The sequence below is a fragment of the Antennarius striatus genome, chromosome 2, assembly GCF_040054535.1.
Source record: "Antennarius striatus isolate MH-2024 chromosome 2, ASM4005453v1, whole genome shotgun sequence".
NCBI lineage: Eukaryota > Metazoa > Chordata > Actinopteri > Lophiiformes > Antennariidae > Antennarius > Antennarius striatus.
The window spans coordinates 10,144,552-10,158,956 of record NC_090777.1 but is presented as its reverse complement, the minus strand read 5'-3'; the positions used below and the strand labels follow the sequence as shown (position 1 = coordinate 10,158,956).

General features: G+C 41.1%; 2 protein-coding genes across 4 annotated transcripts in view; both read left to right on the top strand.

Moving 5' to 3' along the window:
- Positions 1-14,405, top strand: part of LOC137602731 (plexin-A1-like) — a 402,183-nt gene that overhangs the window by 324,951 nt on the left and 62,827 nt on the right. For all 3 annotated transcript variants that reach the window (XM_068325725.1, XM_068325707.1, XM_068325716.1), the window contains exon 19: positions 6,199-6,342. In XM_068325725.1, the coding sequence (XP_068181826.1) occupies positions 6,199-6,342 (144 nt within the window). The remainder of the gene's footprint in view (positions 1-6,198; positions 6,343-14,405) is intronic.
- LOC137608805 (craniofacial development protein 2-like) lies at positions 8,703-11,508 on the top strand. The gene is made up of 2 exons (XM_068335387.1): positions 8,703-8,733; positions 10,478-11,508. Exons 1-2 carry the CDS (start codon positions 8,703-8,705, stop codon positions 11,299-11,301), a joined length of 855 nt encoding a protein of 284 aa, XP_068191488.1. The 3' UTR covers positions 11,302-11,508.

The window sequence follows — 14,405 nt, the reverse complement described above, 5'->3', positions numbered from 1 at the left end:
TTTCACTTTACCTAATTAATTTTTAAGTGCTAGAAGGGCGGTGTAGATCCACATAGGCCCACAGTTTAAAATATTTAGATTATATTGGTTTCCATTTCTATTCATAGTGATTAGATATAGCATATGTATATGGAAATTAATTGGCAATTTCTGACTTGTGTGTAGATGTAAGTGTTAGCCCATGAAAATAATGTATTAAATTAATGTTTTGTCAGAAAATATGTATGTTCTTTTAGAGGGACTGAAACTCAGGTAAAGGATGGAGAAAGAGAGATCAATGTGGAAAATTACTTACATATGTTAACTGCTGGCGGTATGGGACTATATAATGTATGCAGTCCTTAGAAGTTTATATCTGCTCTCCATTGCCTTTTTTTTTCTGCGTTTTCTATCATTGTCACATAGTATTTACTTCCGTGTGATTGTGAGTTCATTTATTTTGACTAACAAAAAAAGATAATAATAACAAACAATAATATAAAGCATAAAAATGCATCAAAACGTAACAAATACATGTTGGAATTAGATTATTACACAATAAATGAGAGTTGTGCATAACTTAAAAAACAAAGAATAGAGTAAATAATACAAGTAATGGTAATTTACCTTTTAACTGCTGTCCTCATTGTTTTTTGCCCTCTTTGGTTCATGCACTCTTGCCTTACCATGCTGAACAACAGAGTGAATTCCAGTCTTCCTTCTGAACTTCTCCACCCACCCACACAATGCCTTAAAGTCCTTAAACTTCCTTTTGTTTTACTAATGTGGCGATTGTAGATACATTACGGCCATATTCTTTGGCGAGATCAACCAAATGCATCCCTTTTTCATGCTTTTCTATTATCTCTTGCTTTGTTTGTATGGACAAAAAACCTCTTTTCTACGTCTTTTCCTCTTTTCTCCATCACTTTCTTAGGGTCCATAGTGAATACTCTAAAAGTTAATATATTTACGTAAGTCTGTTAGTGTGCTCCAGATAACTATTCTAATAGCTCTTTTATGTAAAATGCATAACAGTTTCAAGTTACCTTTATTGGGGTTACCCCAAATCTCTGCACACTAATTTAGATAGGGTAGTACAAGAGAACAATATAAGATGTATAGTGATTTATGGTCCAATGTGTGCTTTGTTTTACCCAGAACTGCAATACTACGTGCAACCTTTGTTCTTATGTGACTTATATGGGGTTTCTGGCAGATTTTGTGGTTCAGTAGTACGCCTAGAAATTTGTTTTCATAAACTCTTTTGATTTTAACATCATCTAGCATGATTTGCACTTATACATCTATTGTACGGTATCCAAATAGCATGATTTTGGTTTTACTCAAATTCAAAGACAATTTATTTACGTCAAACCAGTGTTTTAATTTACTCATTTCTGCTGTCGTGACCTCTAAAAGCTACTGAAGGTTTTCCCCCGAACAAAATGCATTTGTGTCATCGGCAAATAAAATAAATTTCAACATATTTGACACATTACATACCTATATATCATTGATATACAGAATGAATAGTATCGGGCCCAACACTGACCCCTGTGGGACTCCACAGGGGTCAGAAAACTTGCATTTTCTGAGGAAATATACCAGTCGTCAGTGACAAACTGCAGATGTAGGTCAGTGGCTCTATAATACAATCAATCACTTTCTTGATTATCGATTATGATTTCTCTTTTTCCTACAGCCTTTAAATAGACTGAGTTGAGATTTCTTGTGATGTTCCCCTCGGCATCCCTATCATTACAAGTGGCTTTTTTTTTTTTTTTGGCCAAGTTTGGACCTATGTTCACAAAGAAATTGTTGAAGTCATTAACCACATCATTCATGTTATGTAAAGACCTCTCATCAATAAAATATTCAGGGTATTTCCTATCATTTGAGCCATTTTTTACTATTTTCTAATAGTTTGGTATAATATTCCTTCTTACATTCATTCATTCTTTCATTCATTTGCTGCCGCTTTATCCGCCGTAGTGGTCACAGGGAGCTGGAACACTAACCACTGTGCCACCGTGCCACCCCTTCCTTCTTAAATTTCCTCATTATATCAGTTAAATTGTTTGTATTTTTCTTGTATTTCAGTTTGGCATTAACAGTTCTTTGTTTCAGAAATTGTTTAGAGTGTTATTTTTCTTACAAGCATTATTCAATCCTTTTGTTATCCATGGGCTGCTGATGTGGGTTTGGTTTTCCCTGTCATTAATTTGTTTAATTGGACAATTTTTGTTGTGTAACAACTTAAAAATTTCAAGAAATATTTCATAAAATTTGTCAATATCCTTTTCTTCATAGAGATTATTCCAATTTTTAATCATTAAATCATTTCTGAAGGCATTACAGTTTTGTACTGTTCTCATTCTCCTGTACTTAAATGTATGGTTCTCTTTTTCTTTGATATAGTCACAGTCATGGATAACAAAAAAGGGGAGGTGGTCACTGATGTCATTCATGAACAGCCCACACACTAGGCTGTTCTCCATGTAATTTGTAAATACAGTATGTTATCTATTACAGTTGCACTTTTTACTGTTATTGTACTTGGTTTGGTGATCAATGGATATAAACTCAAACTATGCAGTGTTAATCAATTCTTCTAACAGTCCATGTTTATTGGGATTTAATAGGTCGATGTTGTAGTCTCCACAAATATATATAACCTTCTGATTGTCAGTTGAAAATAACTCCATGTTATCCTTGAATTTTTCAATGCTTGAATCTGGTGTTCTATACACACAACTACAAATGATATTTTTTTGTCTTGCAATGCATATCTCAACTGTGATACATTCCATCAAGTCATCAATAGATGTAGTCATATTTCCCATTACTTTGTATTTTAGGCTATTTCCCCCTTCTATTCATATACTTGAGCTCATATCCACTCAGCTCAAGGTCAAATCCTTTCTCAGGACAGAGCCAAGTTTCAGACAATGCAATGTTGAATGGCTTTTTAAATGTCCTTAAATAATCTTTGATGCTATTGTAATTGGCATACAAACTTTGACAATTACAGGGAATTATTGACATTCCATGGTCTTGTTAAACATTCAGTCATTGTATTGTTCATCTGTGTAGTAACAACATGTGTTGTTCAGGTGGTCAAAGAAGTTACTGTCCAGATCAATGTCTTATTCAATCGCCTTCATGTTGACTTAGGTGATTTGTCAGTCCATACGTTAACATTGTCTATGTGTTATAGTTAACTTTGTCCAGCTCACCCAGGTCTCTGATGACCAAAACCTTGGCCTCCTCTGGTGATCCAGTCAACTTAATACACACCTTACAGTTTGCAGTACATGTTGAGTAAATTTTCCCCTGCTCTCTCAGAAGGCATGCTTTCCTGGCAATATCTGCATTTTTCTTAGTTAAGTGTTCTTTCACGTAGACATCTGACCCCCTGAGCTCTCTCCCTGGTTTGAGCAGAGCATCCTTGTGCTTCCTATTGGTGAAGTGAATAATTATAGCTGGCTTGTCTGTTTTATTTCTCAGAGGGAGAGGATGGCACGCCTCAATGTCACTGTCATTTACCAGAATGCCTTTGCTCCCGTTGCTCAATGGAATCCTGGTCAGAAACGGTGGGTCCACTGCTGGCTGCTGGTGAAGCCACCTGGGCGTATGTCCGAGGTTTGGTCTGCAGCCCACTGACAACAATGTCATTCATGTGGGAGTACTGCTCCGGGTCAGCTACACGGCGTTCCAGAAATGTCGCCATCTTTTGCTTCTCGGCACATTGCTTCCTGAGTTCTTTAATTTCATCCATCATCTCAAGAATCAGTTTTTGATGTTTTGAGATAGTTGTTATTTCACAAGACATAAAGTTCAGCGTTTTCTTTATCTCCTCAATCTCCTCCTCCAAGGCTGCGTTATTCCTTGATTTTGGTGGCATCTTGTTTGCTCTAGCAGCTGGGATGCTGCTTTTAGATCAGGTGGAGCCCGGTGTTGGCCTGGGGCTAGTCCAGTGGCTTCTGCTCACTTCCTGTGGTTCCTGTTCCGGGAGCTGTCGATGTCAGCGGGCTGCGGAGGCACGGCAGTCCGACGGCGGTCCGGGCGGGAACCGTCAAATTGGTTCTAGTCCCGGTCGTAAACGCAGCCCGGCGGCGTTGTGTTTCTCAAGTTCCCAACTCTCACAAAATTCCCTGACTGAACTGGTCCAGATGAGTAAAAATCGGTAAAAACACAAGGCGATGGCCATCAGACAGACACAGAAGTCCCGTCAGCTGTCCAGCTGACAATCTCCTCAATTCTCCTCAGTTCTCTCTAGTATCGTATCATCAGGAGATTGAAAGCAGCATAACCATCATACTTTACTTCTTTAATGATAATTTATTGGCAAAGAGTCTCCCAGTAATTGCCAACTCGGTCGCTATGCTTGTTGGTGGAACTGTATTCCCATTGGAAGCACTAGTAAGAAACATAAATGCAATTTGGCCATGTTTGAAATAGTATTTATGTGTGTTTATGTAATTGGGGTTTGGGTGGGGGCGTTAACATGTTTCAGGGATGTGTGTTCTGAGCTCGCCATGCAATTATTTTCTCATCTAAAGCTTAGTTTTGTTTTGTTTTTACGGAGGTGTGCTAGCAAGAACAAAAACATTTATCTGGTCTTGGGGTTTTGAGAGCACTTTCCTGTGTGTTTGTGTGTGTGTTATGAGATTGTGTAACCACATGATGCTTGTTGCCTGTAGTGTGTATGTGTGGCAAGAGCTCCATGTGTGGCTCGGGGTTTGTGTGCGTGTCTGCGTGCTTGCGTGCGTTCGTGCGCGCGTGTATGTCTGAGATGGAATGCATGTTTACAGGGCTGCAGAGCAGGGCTGGGTGGTGGCCTGCGGAGACGATGGGATTGGAAAACGGAGTCTGTCTCTGCGTCCCACTGTTAGCCAGCGGGATACGCGGCAGCTATCTCTTCTCTCTCACTCATTCTGTCTGTCTCACTCCATTGCTGACTCTGTCTTCATCTCCTTCCTCTTTTCTCTCTTACTGTAGAGTATCCAATTTCTCTCTTTCTACTCCTCTGATAATTTTTTTTTGTTCCCCACATTTGGTCTCCTGATGTTTTCCTTTCCTTTCTATTTTCTTACTCTTCCTTGTCCTATCATCCCCACTGCTTTTTGATTTGCTGATGTTACTTGTCCTCTCCTTTCAAACATCTATTTGTTCTTCAACGTGTCAAATTAAAAATAATGGAATTATTTGAACAAAAAAAGCTACAGTGACACACACTGAGACATCTGTGCTACAGATTACTTGACAGTCTTGTTCAATGTCTGGGTCTGCCTTAGAATTGCCTTTGCATACTGCATTACTGTATTGGTGTTTTACTTACTGTTTGTTCCTCCTGTGTGTTTATTCACTTAATTTATATTGATTTCTGGTTAAATTATATGTCTGCAATTAATGATTATCTTCATTCATTCATTCTTGTATTAATCTGTGGATCATCACATAAATGTTGGAGCCCCAAAAATGCTGAAAAGCATTGATCAGTTTGTTTGAAACTCCTTTCATGAACTTAAACATAGTACAAAAACTGAAGTCAGTCAACAATCTCCTTATCTTTTGTTGGAAAATGACTAGTACTGTAGCTGATTTTTTTTTAGAATGTGTTGATCAGTAGTTTACTTCATAGTAATTGTTCGTCCCAGCACTTAATGAGAAATCCTCTGTATTTTTTTTCTTCTTATTTTTCACACAAATCCCACAAAAAGACTAAAAGATTAAATCAATGAGTCTCATTAGTTGGTATAATCTTTGTAACCAATTCAGAAATCTATTTGTGATAGAGAACCCCATAGTCGTTCAGGTTGTAATGAAAATGCATTATTCTCTCCACATCAACTAAGATTTACCAAAAGCTAGTGTATAAAAACATATCCTGTGCTTAAGTTTATTGTTAAGCTGTAACGTAGATGCAGGGTGACCTGACTGTATGCTGTTAGATCGTTGTTAAGGTACTGAAAAGCATAAATCAGTCCAAAATTGTAGATTTATCAGATTTACAACTGTTGCTTTGCAAACATTTCTGTGGTTGCCTGGCTCCTCTTTTGAAACACTTGAGAAGCCGTTTGAAGGAAAATGTTTCTGATGGTTTCATGCTTTGTAGTTATGAATAAGACTTTTTTTCTTTTTTCGTACAATTTCATCATGTTTTGGGATTGAGCTGAAAGCCTCTCTACACCATGTCTCCCTGTCTGTGTTCAGGGTCGTAACCTGATCCCAGCCGGTCCAGGTAACATTCGCCTCAACTACACGGTGCTGATCGGAGAAACGCCGTGTGTCCTCACCCTGTCTGAGAGCCAGCTGCTGTGTGAATGGCCCAACCTCACTGGACAACACAAAGTCACGGTCAGATAATGACCCAAGCATCTCTGCCTCTTATTTTCTGTTTGTCAGAATCTTTTCATCTGTCAGAACTCGCTTAAACGTCTTTCTCACCCTATTCATACAGCAGTGAACCATTTCAAATTAAACTCGCTTCATATGATGGGCTTAGGCCTCCATATACTTCTTCTATAATGTAATTTATTTTCTATTTCATCTTGCTTATCCTTTAAACATTAGGTCATTTTTCAGATGTAATTCAGAAAAACCTATAAATAGGTTTTTGACTTGTGCTAATTTGCCTATCCATACTGACCATACAGTAAATCATTTGTGTGAGTAAAAAAAAAAAAATCTAAACCAAAAGATGTCAGCCACAACATATACATCAACAGAATCCATTTACATTTTATTTTCATATTGATTCCTCTGATACACTTCACTAAGCTTATGCAACAAGGCTACTGTTCAATGTTTAACACTTAATTAATGTGTGCGGCATGGTGGCGCAGTGGGTAGGGCTGTCACCGAACAGCAAGGCGGTTCCGGGTTTGAGTCCCGCTCTGTGTGAAGTTTGCATGTTCTCCCTGTGTCTGTGTGGGGTCTCTCCGGGTTCGTCCCACCTCCAAAAACATACGATTCAGGTTAGTTGGCCGTTCCAAATTGCCTACAGTGTGTGAGTTTGAGCGTGCTGTGGACCATCTGCTGTGGACCTGCTCCTCCCATCCCAACAGTATCACCCCTCATCTAACCATCAGCTAGGATCCTGCTGCCTTTCTTCCTCCGTGTCACCATGCTGTTTCACCCCTCATCCGCCCATCCACTGTAGACCATCCGCTGTGGACCTGCTCCTCCAAGCCCCCCAGTATCACTCCTCATCTATCCATCAGCTTGGGTCCTGCATCCTTTCTTCCTCCGTGCCACCATACAGTTATCCATGCAGCTGTAATTGTGCCTTGAATTTACCAACTACATGATGGGGAACATGTATCGAAGGCAGCAACCCAGGAGTCGGTGAATGCAGCCTGACTTTCTGGTCCCCAATTCAGTGCCTGCATCAAATGGTCTAACTATAACCATAAATACACTGACTCTATCCAGCATATCTGCCACTCTCTCTGTCTCTCTTTCTCTTACCCTGTCCTTATCTTCCTTTTATTTATTTTCCACCCAACCGGTAAAGCGGATGGCCACCCAAAAGAGCCTGTGTCCTGCCCGGAGTTTCTTCCTCAACGAGGGAGTTTTTCCCCGCCGCTGTCACTCATGCTTGATCTGGAGGGTTCAGTTGGGTTTTTCTGTCTGTTAAAGCACTTTGGAATGTCTGTTGCCATGATTAAGCGGTAAAAAAATAAAACTTGATTGATTGATTGATTGATTGATTGATTGATTGATTGATTGATTGATTGATGGTTGCCTGTCTTTGTGTGGCGTCGCACCCGGAGTTTGCTCTGCCTCAGACCCTTAGACAGCTGGGAAAGGCTTCAGCTTCCCGTGACCCACTACGGCGGATAAAGCATTTCGGAAGATGAATGAATGAATAATAACGTGTTTCCCTTCGCTGGTCTTCAGCAAGCCCTTTGCTTAAAATAAGACAGTGATAGTTTATTTTTGTGATTGAAGGAATGCATTTGGCGAAAACCAAACAGTCTAAATACAAGACTGACTTTTCAGTTCCGTAAAAATCCACATAAACAGGTGTCCCACAGGTGCTGCTGGCTTTAGATTTGAGAGACTGTTAAGTCCATTTGCCATGTATTATTATTGGCTTTTACTTTCCTCATGAACACATTTATATCACAAAAACATGATTTAACCAATCCTCTCAATATCCACAAGCCGAATCACCACCCACTCTAAACTCTGATCAAACATGTGTTCATCGTGACTGCTCTGCACATTCTGCATTTCCAAACCTTGACCTTTGTCACGGATTAATCGATAAAGTTTTATTCGTAAAGCGCTTAATCATGGCAAAAGACATTTCAAATTACTTGAACAGACAGAAAAACCCCACTGAACCCTCCATAGCAAGCATAAGCAACAGCAGCGGGGAAAAAACTCCCACAGTGAGGAAGAAATTCTGGGCAGTACCCAGACGCTTTTGGGCGGCCATCCGCTTTGACTGGTTGGGATGAAAAAGAAATAACATGAAGATAAGGACAGGGTAAGAGCAAAGAGAGAGACAGAGAGAGGACGTAGTAGATAAACCAGCTAGAGTCAGTGACTTTATTGCTAAGGTTAGGTGATTTGATGCAGGCACTGAGGTGGGGATGGGAAAGTCAAGCTGCGTTCACTGATTCCTGGGTTGTTGTCTTCAATACACGTTCCCCATCATGTAGTTGGTAAGTTCAGAGCACAATTACAGCTGTATGAATGATTGTATCATGGCACGGAGGAAGGACGAGAGCATCCGAGGTTAGATGAGGGGTGATACTGGTGGGGTGGGAGGAGCAGGTCCACAGCGGATGGATGGATGAGAGGTGAAACTGAGAAAACCTGTGAGAGCATAGAGCACAAAGACTCCATGGAAGAAGTTGAGTTATAAGGGACGAGGACCCTAATAACTCAACTAATAACTAGTTGAGTTTGCATGTTCTCCCCGTGTCTGTGTGGGGTCTCTCCGGGTTCGTCCCACCTCCAAAAACATACGATTCAGGTTAATTGGCCGTTCCAAATTGCCTACAGTGTGTGTTTGAGTGTGCTGTGGACCATCTGCTGTGGACCTGCTCCTACCATCCCAACAGTATCACCCCTCATCTAACCATCAGCTAGGATCCTGCTGCCTTTCTTCCTCCGTGTCACCATGCTGTTTCACCCCTCATCCGCCCAGCCACTGTAGACCATCCGCTGTGGACCTGCTCCTCCAAGACTCCCAGTATCACTCCTCATCTAACCATCAGCTTGGGTCCTGCATCCTTTCTTCCTCCGTGCCACCATACAGTCATCCATGCAGCTGTAATTGTGCCTTGAATTTACCAACTACATGATGGGGAACATGTATCGAAGGCAGCAACCCAGGAGTCGGTGAATGCAGCCTGATCTAAGGGATCTAAAGAAGGACTAGAGTTGGTGGAGGACAGGATATTAATTTTGTCTCTGATGAGCAGGATCTTATTATTGAAGAAATTCATAAATCCATTGCTGTGGAGACTTGGTGGAATACTAGGCTCATACGCCTAGTATTCCATCAAGTCTCTTTGTCAGTCCGGATATAGTACTGAACAAGAATCTGTGCTTATTTTTGTTGTCCTCTATTAAAGACAAATAATAGGCTGCTCTAGCAGAACAAAGTGCTTTCCTGTATTTATGTAAACTATCTTGCCACGCAGAGCAGTGTTCTGCTAGTTTAGTAGAATGCCATCTCAATGCCATCTCATTTAGATGAATGTCATCAAGTTTTTCGGGAATGCTGCTTTAATTGGTGGGCATGAGAATTAAACTCTGTGTGTGTGTGTGTGTGTGTGTGTGTGTGTGTGTGTGTGTGTGTGTGTGTGTGCGCGCGCATTTGTGTGAGTTTGTGTCGGCAGCGTCATAGCGAACATACACAGATACACACCACGTTTTGTCTTATTTACAATTGCTTATGAGTATGGTGAATTTGTGTATGGAATGGAGCTGCTCAGTGTGGGTTGCGGTGGCATGCAGTTCAATATATGAACTTGCAAACTCAATATGGCATTTTATGAACATTTAGGCATCTTTCAGTGGTTATTCATATCTCAGGAAGTACCTGGTACATCAATCAGAAATAGAATCAGCATACTTTATTGATCCTTAAGGGGGGAATTCCCCTCCTGGACTGTAACGTTGTCGTGGTGGAGGGGCTTGTGCAGTCCAGTGAACCCGAGAGCTATGCCGGAGGGGGTTTATACCCCTGGCAGGTTTAACCAAACCAAATAGGTCAAGAGTGAGGGGGCAGACAAATCACTCCCTGTACTTCACGTTGGGGGTTGGGCGTGGGGTTAACTTCCCCATCCCGTAACAAAGAGGTAGTAACAGAAATGATGACAAGCAAAACCCGAATCACACACCTGGTAGAAGAAGGTGCCCCAGGAGAGGTCACCCTGACGCATCTCAGCCAAACCCACAATGGCGCTGGGAAGCCGATAAAACTTCTGAATCCAAGAAAATCCAACCCTATGGGGACCTTGAACATCAGAACCATGTTCCAGGCTGGCAAGGCTGCAACAGTCACAAAATAAATGGAGCACTACAAGCTCTCTGTCTTGGGCCTCGCAGAAACAGGATGGACATAGTCAGGGGAGGTCAAATTGGCAGTCCGTTATCAGTTCCAGACATGAAGATGAGGGAGCAATTAATACAGAGGAAGTGGCCATCATGATGATGAAGGATGCTAGAAAGGCTCTAACCGAATGGAAACCCATCAATTCTCGCATCATGTCTGCAACCTTCAACACCAGCAACAGGAGGGTTAAAACCCACATAATTCAGTGTTATGCACCAATCAACAATGTAGATGATGAGGTCAAGGCTATCTTTTATGACAGCTTAAACCACCAAGTCAATGTTATAAAAGCCAGAGACCTTGTTATCTTGAGGGGGGACTTTAATGCCAAAATTGGAGGGCAAAACAATGGATATGAGACTGTGATGAGAAAGCAGGGAGTGGGGACAATGGATGAGAATGGCGAGATGTTTGAAGAGACCTGTGTAAACACTAACATAGTTATCGGGGGAAGTGTATTCCCACACAAAACAATTCACAAAACAACCTGGGTGTCACCAGGTCATGTCACAGATAATCAAATCAGCCATATCTCTAACAGCAAAAAGTTCAGGAGAGTTATGAAATATGTCAGGACAGGAAAAGGGGCAGATGAAACCTCCGATCATCATCTCCTGATAGGTAAATTCAAACTAAGGCTGAAAACATACCAACAGGCCAAAAGGCAAAGAATGAAATACAACACAGAATATCTAAGCAATGGTCGTGTGACGAAGCACTTCCAGGATATTGTCTAAGAGAAAAATCCAGAACTTCAGCTCAGAAAAATGCTAGGTTAAACAATAAATGAGGAATGGGACCACTTAAAAGCTACTTGGAATTCAACATGTGATAAGGCCTTGGAAAGAAAATCCCTAAAACACAAGGAGTGGATAACACCAGAAACCCTCAACATAATCCAGCAGAGGAGAAAACTGAAAAAAACAACAACTCAAGAACGAGAGAAGCAAAGGCTTCAGCACAAAGCAAGTACAACAGGTGCCACAAAGAAGTGCAACACAACATCAGGAGAACACAGGTAGAGAGGCTAGCTAAGGAGGCAGAAGTTGCAGCAGCTCAAAGGAACATGAATGAATTATATAACATTACAAGGAAGCTATCTGGGATGTATCGACACAATAACAAATCAATCATAGACAAGAATGGCAAATTACTTTCAAACCTGGAAAAACAGCTTGAAAGGTGGGTAGAGCATTTCAGAGGGATTCTAAACAGGCCACCACCGGCAGAAGAGACATATATTTTAAAAGTCAGGATACCATTAAAAATCATATGCCAACAAAATCTGAAATAAAAGCTGCAATTAAGCTGGCAAGGCCATTGGCCCTGACAATATCCCACCTGAAGCCCTGAAAGTGGACATAAATACATCAACAGACATTTTCTACCGCCTTTTTGGAAGAATTTGGAGCGAAGAAAAGACGCCCACAGAATAGGCAAAGGAGCACATCGTGAAACTATCAAAGAATGGTGACATGAGGAAATGTAAAAATTACAGAGGGATCACCTTACTCTCGGTGCCCAGTAAGATTTTCAACCGGGTCATTCTCAATTGTCTCCAGGAAGCTTTGGACAAGAGGCTGCGGGACCAGCAAGCAGGTTTGAGGAAGGATCGCTCATGCACAGATCACATAGCAACACTACGCATCATCATTGAACACTCTATTGAATGGAACACAGCCTTGTATGTCAACTTCATCGACCTTGAGAAAGCTTTTGATAGTTTAGACAGGGAAACACTATGGCAAGTAATGGGCTATTCTGTAATCTCCACCAAGTTCCTAAACCTAACCAGGAAGTCATATGATGGAACCTCATGCAAAGTCATACATGCAGGCCATCTCTCAGAGCTTTGATGTCAACACATCGAAGCTCTGATAGACCCAGTCAATTGTTCCTCCTGGCAATTGACTGGGTCATGACGGAAACAACAGAGGGAAAGAGAAATGGAATTCAGGGGACATTGTGGGAACAGCTAGATGATCTTGATTTTGCGGATGACATAGCTCTCCTTTCACATACACAAGAACAAATGCAGGAAAAGACGGACAGGCTTGCAAAAGCTGCAATAAAATGTGGTATTGCTCCCAGTACAGCAAAATCACAGGTGATAAAGATCCACACCGAAACCAACCACCATGTCTGTATTGACAACACTGCCTTAAAAGAGGTAGACACTTTTACTTACTTAGGCAGTGTGGTGGACACAAACGGAGGTACCAATGCTGACATAAGAAGAATAATTAACAAGGCTAGAGTGGTGTTTAACATGCTCAGAAAGATCTGGAACTCAAAGAACATCTCCATCAACACCAGATTTCACATCTTTAAGCCCATTGTGAAACAGGTGATGCTGCATGGATCACTAAACTCACAACACAAAGGCTGCAAACTTTTATCAACACCTGTCTAAGGACAATCCTTCACATCTGGTGGATAGGCAAAGTAACCAATTTGGACCTGTCGAAAAGAACAAACCAGGATCCCATTGGCATTCATATCTGGAGTTGGATCAGCCATACCCACAGAAAACCTGCAACAAATATAGTCCGATATGCCCTGAAATGGAACCCCAAAGGGAAAAGGATATGAGGTCACCCCAGGAACAGTTGGAGAAGAATCGTTGAAGTAGAAATGGCAGAGAGTGGGCTCAGCTGGAGAGATCTCGAAAGAACATCTACAAAGCGAGTGAAATGGAGGGCGTTTATCAATGGCCTATGCATAGAGGAGCAAAGGGCTAAAGTAAAGTAAGTAAAGAGGGGTAAATTGTTTGTAGTTGTAGCTGCACTGCTCGGGAAAAAATCACAATGTTAGAATAAGGAGAATTTAAGAATGAAGACCGAAAAAGAATCGAAAAAATAGAGAATAGATTGTAAAATTGTAATGCATATAAAGTTATGTACAGTCTTTAGTGTCCTAACCTCCATTTTTCCACCTCTTCACTACAACGTAGGGTTAGCAGACAGAGGGATGTAAACATCACAATGTGAGATCAATGAATCAGTTTTGGGCAATTCACTTCAATAACAGTGTAGGTGGACGTTAGGCAGCTATATGACATTGATTAAAAACAATATAGTATGGGACTTTTAGAATTAAGAACACTGGGGTCCCCATTTGGATCTAAACTCTTGAGGCAGTCCTTGTGCCTAGTCCTCTGGAGACCAGGCCTTCACACACGGGGCTCGGTTGGGTACAGTGTGAATCAAAGCCTCATGGAGTCACCGCTCTGTGTGCGTACCACCCACATGGCAAAAACTGGCTCAGGTGAAATATATTGTAAAAAATATGATGTCTGTAATCTGAATTTTGTGTTTTCTGAATATATATATATATATATATATATATATATATATATGTTTTTTTTTTCTTGGTGAAGTCCCATGCTCTCCAGTTGACCAGTTATACCTGTGCTTGTAGCATACGTAGCCTGGCCACATATTTGTTGGCAAACTCAACATGTTCTCTGCTCTGTGCTTCATATCACCTATGTCCTTAACAGTATAATAAGATAGTAGAGGCAGCAATTTGATCATATTGGCTCCTGGGAGGGTGGCACAGTGGGTAGGGTTGGTGTCTCACAGTAAGGTGGTTCTGGGTTTGATTCCTTTTACTGCACATTTTGAAGGTTCTCTCAGTGTCTGTCGGGGTTCTCTCCGGGTTCTCCGACTTCCTCCCAATTCCAAAAAAATGCAGCTTAGGTAAAAATGTCACACCAAATTATTGTGACTGTGAGTGTGTGGGTCTTTCAAAGTCAAGTCAAAGTCAGCTTTATTGTCAAACATACCATATAGGCACAACATACAGCACAGATGAAATTGCAGGATATCGCGACACAGAT

Excerpts from the sequence above, each read along its gene's own strand:
- LOC137608805 (XM_068335387.1), top strand. The coding sequence starts at position 8,703 with ATGGCACGGAGGAAGGACGAGAGCATCCGAG. Across the intron at positions 8,734-10,477 it reads GAAGGACGAGAGCATCCGAG|AACCATGTTCCAGGCTGGCA; the intron begins GTTAGATGAGGG and ends CTTGAACATCAG.